At 44.8% G+C, this 16,345-nt stretch overlaps 1 protein-coding gene across 2 annotated transcripts in view; it reads right to left on the reverse strand.

The window, feature by feature from the left end:
• The window catches only part of PPIL2 (peptidylprolyl isomerase like 2), a 116,014-nt gene extending 104,108 nt beyond the window's left edge, over nt 1-11,906 (reverse strand). For both annotated transcript variants that reach the window (XM_037878449.2, XM_037878448.2), the window contains exons 1-5: nt 10,834-11,906; nt 8,654-8,703; nt 6,762-6,807; nt 6,072-6,134; nt 5,049-5,100 (exon numbers count right to left, since the gene is read on the reverse strand). In XM_037878449.2, the coding sequence (XP_037734377.1) occupies nt 5,049-5,100; nt 6,072-6,134; nt 6,762-6,807; nt 8,654-8,703; nt 10,834-10,865 (243 nt within the window). In that variant the 5' untranslated portion in view covers nt 10,866-11,906. The remainder of the gene's footprint in view (nt 1-5,048; nt 5,101-6,071; nt 6,135-6,761; nt 6,808-8,653; nt 8,704-10,833) is intronic.
• Between the last annotated feature and the right edge of the window lie 4,439 nt (nt 11,907-16,345).

Here is a 16,345-nt window from a genome sequence, read left to right on the forward strand (position 1 = left end):
AGGTATTATGTTTGCCTTTTTTCAGTTCCCTGGGACTTCACTCATCCTCCATGAGTTCTTAAAGATAATTGCTAATGTTCCAAGATTGCTTCTGTTAAATAAGTACTCTATAGTGCATCTCATCAGACCCTCATGACTTGAATACTTCTAAGTTCTCTAAATATTCTTTAACCTGTTCTCTCTCTGTTTTGGCAGCTCTCCTTCCCCACAAAGTAGAGGACCTACACTTTCCTTCATTTTTCTCTTCCTCCTAATGTATTTATAGAACCTCTTCTTATTGCCTTAATATCCCTTGTGCCTTAGCTGTTCTGATTTTTGTCTTTACATGCTCATGCTATTTTTTTGTAATCATCCTTAGTAACTGTGGATTTCATTTGAATTTGGCTTCCTCGGACAAAGGGATGCCTCCATGCAATTTTTGTATTCACATATCTATACTGGTTTAGAACAATGGCTCTCAAACTTTTTTTTTTTACTGGTGACACCTTTCACATAGCAAGCCTCTCAGTGCAACCCCCCGTTATAAATTAAAAACACTTTTTTATATATTTAACACCATTATAAATGCTGGAGGCAAAGCAGAATTTGGGGTGGAGGTTGACAGCTCGCAATCCCCCCATGTAATAACCTCACAACCCCCTGAGGGGTCCCAACCCCCCAGTCTGAGAACCCCTAGTTTAGAAGCAGATAGATAAAGGAGTAGCAAAAAACTTGTGCTTAGATTAGCCCTAGGAAACAAATACCAGAGATTAAAATATTTTCATTGTTTAAAAATAAATCAGATGCTTTATTGTGCCCTAGCAGATCACCTCTTAATTCATTTCTGTGAAGTGTGCAAAAACTTACAACACCCCCACACTGGTAAGTATTAGTTTTCCCATAATTAAAGTGGAGATAATGAAGCACAGAGATCTCAGACACTTGTGAGATGGGGGAGGCAAGTGACTTGCCCAAGGTCACAGAGCAAGTCTCTAGTAGAGATGCAGGAACCCAACTCCCAGGTCACAGTAGTGCACTCTCCTCACAAAAGGCAGAATATTAGTGAACTGGAGTGTAACAGAAATTAATATTGGAAAAGCGCCCCCATTTTTCTTCTTTGCACTATTTAATTGTGTTAAATGAATTCATCCCATTTTTAAGATATTCCTCAACTCAGAATTGTCTCCCCTGAAACTCCTTTGCCACAATATACACATTTCTAGCTGAATTCAGCTCCATTATCTGTTCATATTTGACATTCCATCAGACCAGATATAATCTGAACAACTTCATTCCTTAGAAACAGGTACATCAAATCCCAGCTGGCTGACTTGTGTGGGCACACTGGGCAGTGCTGTCATATGCCAGTTACGTAAAACATCCTGTCAAGCACACAACTCTTTGTGAGCCCAAGATGTCAAAGTGCTGATTTCAGTACAAGGAATGAGATTACTATAGTTTTTCTACTTATTCTGTGTTGGATGGGACTTCAGCAGAGACATTGCTTGGGGAACTGTCTTGGGAAGGCAAGCCAGGAGGCAAGACAGCCAAAAACACCCGACAGGTTGTGGCTCAGCTGCAGGAGATGCTTAGTCTGGTTCCAAAATTATAACCATAGTAACATCAGTGTTTTAGATCACAACATCCCAAGTAAGGAAATATGAGATTACCTTTTGGAGCAGCTCATGGGCAACCAAAGAGGAAGTCAGAAAGGTCAACACAGATTTGTTTCTTCTGCGTGGACATTGGCATCCACACTGTACCTCCCAGGGATGTTCAAAAACAAGGAGGAATTAAAGTATGAGGAAGCAGAGGAAGGGGGGCGGGTATAAAGAAAAATGCTTTTATAAACCATACGTAAAAATAACTGTGACCACAGCACATTTGTAAGTTCCTTCAGAAGAGGAAGGAAGTGGTTGGTGTGCTGGCCTGGGACTTGGGAGACCCAGGTTCAATTCCCTACTGCCCACATATTCCCTGCATGACTTTTGGAAAGTCACTTAGTCTCCCTCTGCCTCAGTACCCATGTGTAAAACGGGAATAGCAGCCCTGGGCTGTGATGGGGATAAATAAAATTAAAACTGTGAGGCGCTCAGATACTACGTTGATGATGGGGGGGGAGGGGGGGACGGGGTGTCATATAAGTACCTAAGAGTTTGATAGCTAGATAAAAGTTAGTGCCTATAGTTAACACTATGAAAAGTGGCTGTCCAGCACCTCTAAAATGCTTAGCTAGTAGTGAGCCATAACAACTGGAGGGTAAACTATACAAGATTCCAGCACTGTTTTTAAACTTCACTACAGAAAAAGGGAACATGATTTATTCAGAGCCATGTCACCACCTTCTCATTGGACCAGATTTTCTTCCGGCAAGTCCACATAAGGTAACTTTGTTGTCCGGATTATGAAACCACCATTGCAGTTAACCTTGCTTAATTTATTTCTTTAAATAAGCCTGGAGATGCAAATATCTGCATAAATCACCAACTCATCACAGAAAAATTTCTTTCTGCCTTCAGCTCCAAGCATATAGCATGAGGAACAGAACATGGCAAAACAATGATGGATTAAGAAGGCGGCACTAAAATTATGATCTGGCTGCACAAACTCAAGGCTTTAAATCCTCTCCCCAGCACAGGTTTCCTCCTCCTGCCTCCCAAAACTATCCACCTCCACATAGTACAGGAGATGCCCTTCCAGGAAACCCAAACTCAATGTCTCCCAATTCTCTTCAGTCCCAATCTTCACCCCATTGATACTAGGCTGGGCTCACCACAGGTGCAATGACAAGGAATGACATTTTTCTTTCTTTCTCCTGTCTATGGATTCAGCAATCAGGGAACAGGAATGTCTTCATTTTTTTCTGCAGTGGTGTATGTAACTTCTTCCTTCAGAGAATACGGCCCTCCAGACGGGGCTTCCCTCTTCCCCACCAACCTTCAGAGGTTGGGTTCTCCACAGAGAGGGATTACAGGAGGAAGGGGATTACTACTGAGGAGAGGTAGGAGGGCAGTCAGGTTGGCGTATCTGAGCCTCAGAAGTTTGGAAACCTGAGTCACGGCTCACAGACAGACTGAGTGCTCTCAGAGATCACCAAGAACATTTTGCACAGGCCTCACTAGTTCTTTAAAGTAGAGTCTTCATCAGCTGAAATTACAACACAGGCCTGTTCCTGAGACAAGAGTCAGCATGTCAGAACACCATGTTCATTATGGCCAGTGATGGCCATGATCCACCATGGAACAGGGCTTATTGAATTAACATAGTAAGATGGAACAACCTTGCTACAGGACCACTTCATGTTCTACTGAAAAGCAGAGAAACTTCCCTGGGTCTGGCTTGCACACCACGCATCAAAAGAAAAGGGGCTTCTCTGAGACAATACGACCATACCTAAGTGCTAGTAGTCTCTATTATTCCCTCTTGTTTTGTGTTTGCACAAAGCACTTTTAAACACAATGCTCTGCGTGGTTTTAAATACGAATAGGTGTCTTAAAGGTAATCTGACTATCTGGGAACAATAGATCTATCTGGCTTTGAACAACGTTCCAAAAGCCTTTAGCTGATCTGTGGGGTAGTAAGCGCTTACAGGCTGGGCAGAGTGGATGAAAAGGCCATCGTTCCCTCTTTTCCTACTGACCAAAAGAAGAGCTTTGATCATTTCTCCAACACACTAACATCCTTGCAGGTTTGCTACCAGCCTGCATAATACTGAAGAGAATATTCGCTCTAGAAGAGCCTGCTCATGTTTAGAGTTTGGAATGTTGTATCCAACTTAAGCATCTCCTCTCATCTGCCTGCTGGGGAAGTCTGTAATCAAAGAGGACACAGGAGACATTTCAAAAAGCAATCTCTTCCCACAGCACACTGAAATCAAAGCAGTCTAGTGACAATTCTGTGTAATGACTGCCATCTTGTGCTCAAAGAACAAACTGCAATTACTCTAGAGAGCATACTGCAAGGAAAGACTCCTTCACAGACCTTAATTAAAGGAACAGTTGTGATCAGTAGGCCTGAAATCTGATCTGTTTTTGTTTTGCTTATATCTGTTTACAAAGTCTTTAACTATTTGCCTTTTATTCCCCCAAATAAATATTTTAATGTTGTTCTTTTTTAAAAAGAACAGCAAAAGAAAAATCAATGGCAGCAGCATAACACCGACAATAATGCTTCACAAGAATATGGTACTTCACATGTCCAAAGTGCTGTACAAACTAACCATTCACATGCAATCCTACAACAACAAACTAGCATACATTTAGAATGAAGGAAAGAATACCAAAGCAGATTGCAGTTTAAGCTTTAATCTTCCATAGGGTTATTATAAACAGTGAGAAGGAAGAAAAGATTTGAAAATTTACAGAAGATATTTTAAAAAGGATATTGTTACGATAACATCTAACAGCATTATGAGCAGCAAAACCTTTGGAGTTATTAGCACAGGTTAAGATCACTCATTTTTGACTGAAAAGAGCCATTAACCAAAGTTCCGTTCTGCTTCCCTCTCACAAGCAGACCTTCTAATCCAATCAGAGCCTTTTCTAGAACCCTAATTATTGCTCTGACTAATCAGGCTTGAGGGCATCAATGATAGTGGAAGTAAGGTCAGTTTACTCATGCACATAGACTCACTGAAAGTTCGAGATGCAATGCAGGAATAAGACAAGCAGGATTCAGCCCAAGGGTTTAAGTTACAGAGAACTAAACATCCCATTGTCAGCCTCCTCCACTACAAATTGTGGGGAATTTTTCATGCTTGTCTCTCCCCTCCTACCCTCCAAGCACGGATCAGGCACAGACTACATTCCACAGGGAAAGCAATTAGGATTATGAGAGCATTGTGGATATTAGCATTCAGTCAGAAAGATTTCCCATTTATTGGTTAAAACAAACATGTCCTGGTAAATCTTTATTTTAGTTTCAACACTTGTCCTATAAATAGCCATTTAAAAGCCCACAGAACCCATTTATGGAACTAAGAGACAAAAGTGTCTCTCTTCACAAATCAAGAAAGAGCTATAAGCAAGTAAAACAATATGTATTTTATTAATAAAACCATTACTACCTACCTCCCCTGTGATTGGGTTGGTCCCAAACTTCTTTATCCAAGGAACAATACTCCTGAAAAGAAAGGAGATAAGACAGGAAGTCACACACAGAATTAGGAACCCACGTTCATTGTTAAAGACCTGTTTTATCATCTCCAACTGGTTATGAAAGCCCAACTACAGAAGTATTTGAAAGAGGCAAGCAGTACCAAGTGGCCTTTTATCACTGATAACCTTTTGCAAAGCTGCAGTACAGTATGAGCACACCCACTCCTCCCATGACAAAGTGATATTTTACATACCCTACAAAAATGTTATTTGCCCTAATTGAGTGGGCAAAGCTGATGCACACTCCACAGCAGAATTTTCCCCCACTGTATTTATGGATGGCTCATCTTATTAGATAAACAAAACAAACAATGTCCCCTTCTGACTTTTAAAAATGAAAGACAAAGGCATTTTTTTAATCTGCAGGTCTTGGTTTTCACTGACTGCCTGCTGCGGTTTAACAGTGGTGAGTACATCTCCAGAGAGGAAGAAATGAAACCCAATGTAAGTGAGCTGAGAGGGAAACGAAGGCATTTTTAGTGTTTATATGACTTCTCTTCCCAATGCACACAGCAGGCACAGTTACCCCAAGTGCTGCTGCATGATGAATTTTTCATGTACTATAAATCTCTGAGTCCCTCCGCACCTAAGTTCCCCTGCCATGCTTTCAAACTGGTAGGAACACAAAAGGCTATGGACCATCATGCAATAACCTCTGCCAAGAAGCACAGTTAAAAAGCACACTGCTCCAGCACAGAAACACTGTGCATTGACAGCTACAGCTTTAGCCTTCTACATATAGCTATGATTTTGAGAAACAGAACCATTTGAGAAGTGAGACAGGCTTGGTCTGAAAATCTAAGCACCAGAGGGAGAGACAGGAACTCGTGAGTTCTAATCCCAGTTCTGACAGATTCCAATCACGACCTTGAGCAAGTCACTTAGTCTATACAAAAACTAAAACAAACAAAATAAAAATGGAAGTGAATGACTTACAGCAAATCAAAGACTATTCCATCTGGTGTGCAAACTGGATATTCGAATGGTTGCAGAGATAAACTAGGAAAAAGTACACATTTATTTCAGATTTATCAAAGTCACCTAGAAAGTCACAATACTAAACTAGCAAATATCATTAGCTTCTATCTGAGCCCTAAGTGCAGGTCTGCATCAGTGAAGATAAAGTGAGCCTTGCAACTTACATCTGACTATGTGGAACTTACTAATACTGCATCTTGATTTCTTTCATTCTAGCATCTGTGTTTCATCAGCAAGAAATAAATTCTAAGCACAAAGAACTAAGATGTGAAAGGTCCTTGCAACTTAATCGTTGGCTCTAAGTGACGCAGGACAGATCAAGGATATAAAACACAGTGAAGTGGAACAATTTGAGCATCAAGTCTAGAATTGTATAAGTATTAACTTATTTGAACTTTGCATGTTAATTCTTTGCAAATTTTACAGTTTATATATTCCTTTTGAACTTTACAGTTATTACATACAACCTCTAAGACACTGGGCTTCTTGGAGTCAAAACATACATTTCAATCCTTGCTGAAATTTTGTTGGTCTTACATTAAGGAATGATAGTTACTTTCTCTGATGTCTGTCTGCTCTATCTACCACTACAGGAAACATGATCTGGTTAAGGACTCAAGACAAAAAAGATTTTTTTTTATATCTTACCTGCAGTGATCAAAAGATAACCGTCTAAAATTTGCTTGTGGAATATCTGTTTACAAAAACAAAAAGCAAAATAACTTTAATAAATCCAGAGTATTTTGGGCAGTAAAAGTGCTTCTGATACTTATGATTAATCCTTAGTGATATGTATTTGGAAATTACTGGTTTTGATATGTCGAGTAGTAATTTGCTCCTGACAAAGACAAATAGTCTAAATCTTGTGAAACAGTAACAAAAATCAAAACTTCACAAACCAGTGCAGTGCAAACCTCAAGTCTGCTCCACAAATGAAACTGGAAGATTTAGGAAAAGGCAAGTTTTTAAAGTAGTTGAGATACTCCTTGGCCCGTTGCCCCCCTCCCCCAATTTTTGTAGTTTTACAACCACATTATCCTTTTTTTTTAATCTCTTCCTTCTCTTTTTTTAAAACCACACTGACAACAGGGGAATTTGACCAACTATAAAGGGGAAAAGTGAAACTGACAATACACAAAGAGCTGTCAAATGTACCATGTAAATAAGTTAGGGAAGGGCACTCCCAGCATGAAGGGAAGTCTGAAAGAAGGGGTGGAGATGCCTATGGGAAAAACAAACAAATGAGGTCTATACTGACATCAGAGGCTTGGACGCTTGGAAGGGGTGGGGCAAAGAATGGGTGAGACCAGGTAAGAGATGTAACGCACAGCCCTGAAGGCAAAGACAGGGAGTTTAGGTTTGATGGACAACATAATGTGATACTACGAAAGACACTCAAAGGAGAAGCTGGGGATGACATGGTTGAAACGAGAGCATTTTGGATTTGTGGACAAGGTTAGCATTAAAGACCTGAAAGGAGATGACAAGTATAGGTGGAAGATGCTCAGGATGTGGACAAGCGATTTAGTTATAGGGAGAGAAAAGGGTGAGGTTTTCAAATTCTGTGGAAGAAAAGGTGACAGGGTTTGGCCGAAGCCTAACTGTGAGGGGAGAAAGGGGGTGGAGTCAAATATAACATACAGGCTACAGGTATCAGGACCCCACTGCGACTACAACAGGGGTTCTCAAACTGGGGGTCGGGACCCATCAGGGGGTCATGAAGTTATTACTTCAGGGGTCGCAAGATGTCAGCCTCATCCCAAACCCCACTTTGCCTCCAGCATTTATAATGGTGTTAAATATGTAAAGAAGTGTTTTTAATTTAAAATGGGGGTCTCACACAGAGGCTTGCTATGTGAAAGGGGTCACCAGTACAAAAGTTTGAGAACCGCTGGACTACAAGATGATGGAGTTGCTAACTGAGAAGGCAGGAACTGGAGTAGGTTTGGGAGGAGTTCCGATGTGGCCATGCTGAGATTGAGATGGCAATGAACTATCCAGGATGGCACCTCACAGCAACAGTGGGAAGTGCAAGCCTGAGGAAAAGGATACAAGCCCAAAGTGGAGAAGGATATCTGAAAGTCATGACGTAGAAGTGATAAGTAAACTCATGTACAGTAAACACACGGGGTAACCAGGGGACAGGACGTAGAGGGAGAAGAAAAGAGGGCTAGAATGGCACCTTGAAAGTCTCCAACAAAAGAAGAGAGTAAACAGAGAAAAAGAGGCACTGAATGCATGGTTGGAAAGGTAGATCAAGATCCAAGAGAGGATACAACCAAGAAAGGCAAGGAAGATAGGACATGATGAAGGAGAGAGCAGCCAACAAGATCAAAGGCAGCAGAAAGGAGAAGGGGGGAGCATGGCAAGTAGGCCTTGAAACTTAGCCAAGAGAAGGTCATTCACAACTTTGATGATAGCAGAATAAGGAAGTATGGGATAGGAGACATCAGCACTGAAGTGTGAACATACGCATAAAATATAGAAACCGTCAAAAGAATTAATGTAGAAAGAAAACACAGCAACTTTAAACCGTTTACCTGATTTCTTTCCTCCATAAAAATGTGTGTATTCTGCACATGTTATGTACCTAAAGAGTAAAGAGGGGACATGTTAATGCTTAATATATTGCAGTACAACACTAACTATATTTGGCAGAAATTGATGACTTTTCAAACTTAAAAAGTTTATTAATAAGCAATGTTAAACATTCTTAGTTACCTGACTTTTTTACACCTTCACCCAATATTAACCAACTCTGATATTAGGTGTCACACCTTGGTCTTCCTAATATCCAGAACAGGGCCTTTGGGCAATACCACAATAATAAGAAAACAACAGTGTGCTGTCACCATATTCTGTCAGAGGTAGTGACATCCATGTTATAACACGATTTTTTTTATTGTCACCATGGATGGGAAAACATAATTCCACAATCACATCACGGAGCTGTGCTTTAAGCCTGGGAGCTAAAGGACCAAGGCTGACCCACAGCTCCCTAATACAGCTGTTGTTTCATATTTTCCCAGCCAAACTTTTTTTTTTTTTTTAATCGTGTAACACAGATATCCCAACCCATAACCAAGCTGTGATCTTACACACAGTACTTGTAAAGCAGACAAGCTCTTTGTCCTACCTAGCCGCTTCTGAATCTGGGAGAGTAAAGGATTGTCTACATGGGGGATACAGCAAAAAAATCCAAACTAACTAAAAAGTGTGAATTTGAAGTGGATTAGTTAAACCAGGGGTTCTCAAACTGGCGGTCATGAGATTATTACATGGGGGGGGTCGCTCAGCCTCCACCCCAAACCCTGCTTTGCCTCCAGTATTTATAATGGTGCTAAATATATAAAAAAGTGTTTTTAATTTATAAGGAGGATTGCACTCAGAGGCTTGCTATGTGAAAGGGGTCACCAGTACAAAAGTTTTAGACCCACTGAGTTAAATCATTTAAATACCCGTGTGGAGACTGCTATTGAGAATTAAAGCGGCCTTAATTCAGTTTATTTTTATTCACTTTGTAAGTGAACTAAACTAAACCAAATTAAGGCCACTCTAATTCTGACTAAATGAAGGTGTTCTGTTGACTTGCAGATTTAAGTGGTGTAACTTCAAATTCACACCTTTAGTTAATTTGTATTAACTTTCCCAGATGTCCCCATGTAGACAAGCTCTAAGGCTATTTCTACACTACAGAGCTTTTAGCAACATGGCTGTGCCGCTACAGCTGTGCCACTAAAAGGCGTGCAGCGTAGCCGCTGTTTGTCAGCAAGAGAGAGATCTCCTGCTGACAAAAAACTTCCACCCACAACGAGCGGCACTGTCGGCACGAGAGCGCTCCTGCCGACATGCACAAAACTTCTGCCTTTCTGGGGAGAGTGTGTGTGTTTTTTAACACCTCTAAACAACAATAGTTTTGTCTTTCACTCACCAGTGTAGACAAAGCCTAAATGTCTTGCATCCGATGAAGCTGTAGCTCACGAAAGCTGATGCTCAAATAAATTGGTTAGTCTCCAAGGTGCCACATGTACTCCTTTTCTGTTTGTGAATACAGACTAACACGGCTGCTACTCTGAAACCTGTTTTAAAACCTGAAGCTTATTTCACTGAGCCACACCAATTCATTGGATTGTGCCTACACCAGAGGTTCTCAAACTGGGAGTCAGGACCCGGGTCATGAGGTTATTACATGGGGGATCATGAGCTGTCAGCCTCCACCCCAAACCCCGCTTTGCCTCCAGCATTTATAACGGTGTTAAATATATTAAAAAGTGTTTTTCCATTTATAAGGCGGGGGGGTTGGGTCACACTCTGAGGCTTGCTATGGGAAAGGGTCACCAGTACTTTGAAAACCACCGGCCTAGACCCTGGCCCTGCCTGCTCTGCCCACGCAGCCCCTATGTGGGAGGGAAGAGGGCGGCTCTGACGGCCCCTGGCTCAGAGGACACCGCTCCGCAGGCCCGAGGCAGCCGCATTGGGCAGCGCGGCCCGCACAGGCTTTGCGAAGGGCTTTAGGCTCTTCCGGGCCGAGGCTCGGGCACCCAGCGCCTGTAACGCGGGGCGGGAAGCGCCGGGGTGCAGCAGCCTGGGCGCGGGACTGGGGAAACCAGGCCCGGCCACCCTCCCCGAACGACTTCCACAGGGGCGGCCGTAGCAGGCGGGCCGAGCCCCGCCAGGACAGCCCCCCCGACCCCCGCCCGGGCCCCGCTCACACACTCACATCTTATCCTTCTGGTGCTGCCTCTTCCCCATGGCGGCGGCGGCTCCCGCTCGTCCCCGGCGCAGGAGACGCGGCCCCTACCAAGGGCGGGGACGGACCCCAAGCTGGGGCGGACCCCCTAGCTCCGGCCGGCGGGCTCCTCCGGGGCCAAGCCGGCTCTCTTGGGCACCACAGCGACTTCCGGTACCACAGCGTGCGCCGCTAAACTGGTCCCCCCGCCGAACCGGGGCGCCCCAACTACCGTTCCGGCCGCTCCTTCCAGGCCCCGCCCCGGCGTCGCCGGGCTGTTGGGGAGAGTCCTGGGTCCTGGCCTAGCGTGAGTCCGCCGTGCTGGGAGAAGGGGCGTCCGGGCCGCGGCGCGCAAGGGCCCGGAGCGAGGGTCCAGGCAGTGCAGGGGCGCACAGCCGAGCCTCCCCCGCTGGGACTTCGTTCTGAAATCTTTCTCCTTCAGGCTGGAGAGGCTGCCCTGCGCCGCCGCCGCCCAGACCGCAATGCCGCAGAAGAGCGAGCCAGGTGTCGTTTCCAAACCCCTGGGGAGCGGAGCGCAAACAGCACGCCTCTTTCGTCCAGCTGTCGGTCCCATTAATAGAACAACTGGTAGCCCTGGTCTACGCTACGGGGTCAGGTCGAATTTAGCCGCGTTAGGTCGATTTAAAGATGACCGCGTCCACACAACCAACCCCGTTCCGTCGACCTAAAGGGTTCTTAAAATCGACTTCTGTACTCCTCCCCGGTGAGGGGAGTAGTGCTGAAATTGACCTTATGGGGTCGAATCTGAGGTAGTGTGGACGCAAATCCACGGCATTGGCCTCCGGGAGCTATCCCAGAGTGCTCCATTGTGACCGCTTTGGACAGCACTTTGAACTCTGATGCACTAGCCAGGTAGACAGGAAAAGCCCCGGGAATTTTTGAATTTCATTTCCTGTTTGCTCAGCCTGGCGAACACAGCAGCACTCAGCAGCACAGGTGACCATGCAGTCCCCCCAGAGTCGCAAATGAGCTCCAGCATGGACTGAAAGGGGGACACTGGATCTGACTGCTATACTGGGAGAAGCATCTGTGCAGGCTGAACTCTGATCAAAAAGAAGAAATGCACATATGTATGCCAAAATCTCACAGGGCATGTTGGAGAGAGGCTACAACAGGGACACAGCAGTGCCAAGTGAAAGTTAAGGAGCTCAGGCAAGCCTACCAAAAGACAAAGGAGGCAAACGGTCGCTCCGGGTCAGAGCCCCATACATGCTGCTTCTATGATCAGCTGCATGGCATTCTAGGGGGGGACCCTACCACTACCCCACCACTGTCTGTGGACACCTGTAAGGGGGGAATCTCACGCAACAGGGAGGAGGATTTTGTGGAGGAAGAGGAGAATGCACAGTAGGCAAGTGGTGAATCCGTTCTCCCCGGCAGCCAGGACCTTTTCATCACCCTAGAGCCAATACCCTCCCACGGTGGGATCCCCGACCCTGAAGCTGGAGAAGGCACCTCTGTTGAGTGCACATTTGTAACTACAGTACAGGGTTTAAAGGTAATAGTGTTTAAAGTTTGATTTGCCCTGAAGAATTGGGATGCATTCACAGCCAGTACAGCTACTGGAAAAGTCTGTTCACATGTCTGGGGATGGAGCAGGAATCCTCCAGGGACATCTCCATGAAGCTCTTCTGGAGGTACTCTGAAAGCCTTTGCAGAGTGTTTTGGGGGAGGGCTGCCTTATTTCATCCTCCACGGTAGGACACTTTACCATGCCAAGCCAGTAGCAAGTATTCTGGAATCATTGCAGCACAAAGCATGGCAGCAAATGGTCCTGGGTTTTGGTTGCATTCAAGCAACATTCGGTCTATATCTTTCTGTGTTAGCCTCAGTAGAGTAATGTCATTCATCGTCACCTGGTTGAAATAGGGGAATTTTTGTAAGGGAACAGTAAAAAGGACCCCGATCATGCTGGGCTGTTTGCGCTTGGCTAAAAGGGATCATCCCAGAGAATAGCCACGCGGAGGGGTCGGAGGAGGTATGTGCTGCACAACCACCCGAAAACTGCAGCCCCTCCTTTTAAATGTGAAACCCAACCCATTTCTTGCTCTGGGAAAGGAGGGCGCTGCAGTTTGAAAACATTCCCACATGTTAGGAAGGCGTAAGAAGCCAACCCTGCGTACCAAAAGACTTACCATGGCTGCCTGGAAACCGAATTCTGTTGCACAGCCATGTGTGATGTGTCACCATACCAGCAGGCGCTCAATATAAAAAGCAAAATGTGACCTTGTACCTAAAGCACATGTGCTGTCTGCTGTGAATTGCTTGATTCACTGTGAAAGAGTCTCCCTTTTGTTCTCAGAAATGTATCATCTTAAATTTTACTCTCCCCTTTTATCTCCCCCCAGGTGCAAATGTTTCTACGCTCCCCCTATCATCTCCATCCCTGAGATTATCGCAGATTAGAAAGCGAAAAAAAATGCACTCACGATGACATGTTTGCCGAGCTCATGCAGTCCTCCCACACTGATAGGGCACAGTTTAATGCGTGGAGGCATTCAGTGGCAGAGGCCAGGAAAAAGTTAAGTGAGCGCGAACTGCGGAGGCAGGACGCGATGCTGAGGCTAATGGGGGAACAAATGAAGCATCTGTTGGAACTGCAGGAAAGCCAACAAGAGCACAGACCTCCGCTGTATTCACTGTATAACCGCATGCCCTCCTCCCCAAGTTCCATATCCGCCTCACCCAGACGCCCAAGAACGCAGGGGGGGAGGTTCCGGGCACCCAGCCACTCCACTCCAGAGGATGTCCCAAGCAACAGAAGGCCTTGTCCTTCCCTCCTCCGCCATCCCACCCGGGCTACCTTGTCTGTTGGTTTTTTTTTTAAATTAAGAAAGAAAATGCATGTTTTCAAAACAATAGTTACTTTATTTCGAAGGGGGGAGGGTGGTTGGCTTACAGGGAATTAAAAATCAATAAAGGGGGCAGGTTTGCATCAAGGACTGTCACACTGTAGCCCGGCCAGTCACGAAACTGGTTTTCAAAGCCTCTCTGATGCGCAGCACACCTAGCTGTGCTCTTCTAATTGCCCTGGTGTCTGGCTGCTTAAAATCGGACACCAGGCAATTTGCCTCAACTTCCCACCCCATCATAAACATCTCCCCCTTACTCTCTCAAATATTATGGAGCACACAGCAAGCAGCAATAACAATGGGAATGTTGGTTGTGCTGAGGTCTGACCTAGTCAGCAAACAGTGCCAGTGAGCTTTTAAACGTCCAAAGACCACAGCCACCTCACTCATATCATAATCCCTGAACTCCTGTTTTCTTTGTTAGCCTTCATTGTAGCAAAGCTTTCACATTGCAGCTCTCAAACTCTGTTCAGTTTTTCACTATTCCACAGAAATCATTGCTTCAAAAGTGAGGGATACTTTTAAAATATGCTAATTATAGAATCCGTAACAGCTATTCCAAGCCCAGCCTGACTCAAAGTAATGTAAATTAGAATTCAGCTTTCAGTATTTATTTCTCTTCAGAATCAAGTAGACGCCCCTCCTCCCACTCCCAAAAGTTAGCCTATAAACTGCTTTCCATTTTGAATTTGCAGTTATGTGAGGTATTTGCATTTCTAACATGGCTGTCACCCTAGTATGTAGGTGCTGTAGGGTTGCCAACCCTCCTGGTTTCCCTGGGAGTCTCCCAGAATCAGGCTCTATCTCCCAGAGGCTATTGAAGCCAAACCGGGAGATTTTAGGCTGCTAAAAGTCCAGTTGCGCAGTGGGGCTAAGGCAGGCTCCCTGCCTGCCCTGCCTCCCTGCCACTCATAGAAGTGGCTGGCACGTCCCTGTGGCCCATGGTGGAGGCAGGGGTCTCCGCACACTGCCCACACTCTGAGCACCGACTCTGCAGCTCCCATTGGCCAGGAGCTGCGGGGACGGTGCCTGCAGGCAGGAGCAGCATGCAGAGGCCCCTGGCCCCCTCTCCAGGAGCTGCAGGGACGTGCCAGCTGCTTCCGGGTGCGGCACACTGAGCCCCCTGGTCCAGCTTATCTTGGGCGCCCTGCAGCCACCCAGGAGCCACCCAGGCGGAGCCTGCACCCCAAACCCCCTGCCCAAGCCCCCAAACTCCCTTCCAGAGCTTGCATCCTGCACCCCCTCCTGCACCCCAACTCCCTACCCCAGGCTCAGTCCGGAGTCCCCTCCCACACTCCAACCCTGCCCCAGCCTTGTGAAGGTGAGCGAGGGTGGGAGAGAGTGAGAGATGGAGGGAGGGGGGATGGAGTGAGCAGGGCGGGGCCTCAGAGAAGGGGTGGGGCGGGGGGGCCAGGCAAGATGTTTGCATTTATGTGATTAGACAGTTAGCAAGCCTAAGGTGCTGACACATATTCCACCAAATCCCACCTAACATACTGCAGTTTGTGCTGTGCCTTAGGTCCTCCAGCTGCAGTGTGTACTTGTAATAGTTGGGTCAGATTCACTGATAGGGTGTGTTTTCTAAAGAATTTTGTGTCATTTCCTATACCTGGTTTGTGATACAGGAAACATCTCTAATAGTTCTTTTTACATTCATAGGACTGATTTAAACTACTAGTTAGTTGTGCTCAAGTTACTTCCTTGCATCCAAATCTACATATTCTAAAGGAAATGCAATAAAATTAATTACTAAATATGCACCAATGAGGAAAGACTTGAATGCCAGGAGTTTAACATCTTTCAGTGAAATATTACTGAGTTTCACAATTCCTCATCATTAGTAGCTATTTAATGACTGGGTAAGCACCACGTGGTGAATGCCTAACTTATACATGTTAGTCTACCATATAGGTTATATGTACATCTCACAACATAGAACTGAACATACTTACAGGATATTTACCCACCAAAATCCACATCATTACTATAATACTTTGCATTCCTTTCAAGATTAAATAGGCATTTAGATACCAACCTGTATCGTCTTAGAAATACATTGGAGATGCTCTACTCTAATTTTAGGTATTTCAGAAACATTCATACATTTATTTTATCTGGACACCGGTGAAGAAGATCCTCTACGTATTATTATTTTTACCCATGAGGAAATGAGGCCCAGAGGCTGTGACCTGTCTAAAGCCTCACCATAAGTGTGTTGCAGAGCCAGGAACAGATCTCTGGTCTCCTTAATCCAGTTCTGTGTTTTTCCTCTATCTAATCAATTCATTCTTGCATAATTGCTGTGGCTTGTTACTGAGTTTAATATTAAAGTGGTTGTGCTCTGTAATTTAGCGTTTTACCATTAATTGAATGTGTGATCTTTGATTGTTTTCAGACAAGTTTTCTGACATTTTATTAAGAAATGCTCAGAACTTTGTAACAAATTTCCTTCTATTACAGCAGTATTGAAAGATAGGAGACTTCTACTTCTTTAAAGGAAACATCATTGTTTCCAGCTCAGCTCCTATAGTCTAGTTCAGAACAAAGTCAATCTGTACTTTTTACAAGATGGCTTCAGTCATTTGCCAGCCCACTTCTATAGCATATAGATTACTAGTGCTCATATCACC

The sequence above is a fragment of the Chelonia mydas genome, chromosome 15, assembly GCF_015237465.2.
Source record: "Chelonia mydas isolate rCheMyd1 chromosome 15, rCheMyd1.pri.v2, whole genome shotgun sequence".
NCBI lineage: Eukaryota > Metazoa > Chordata > Testudines > Cheloniidae > Chelonia > Chelonia mydas.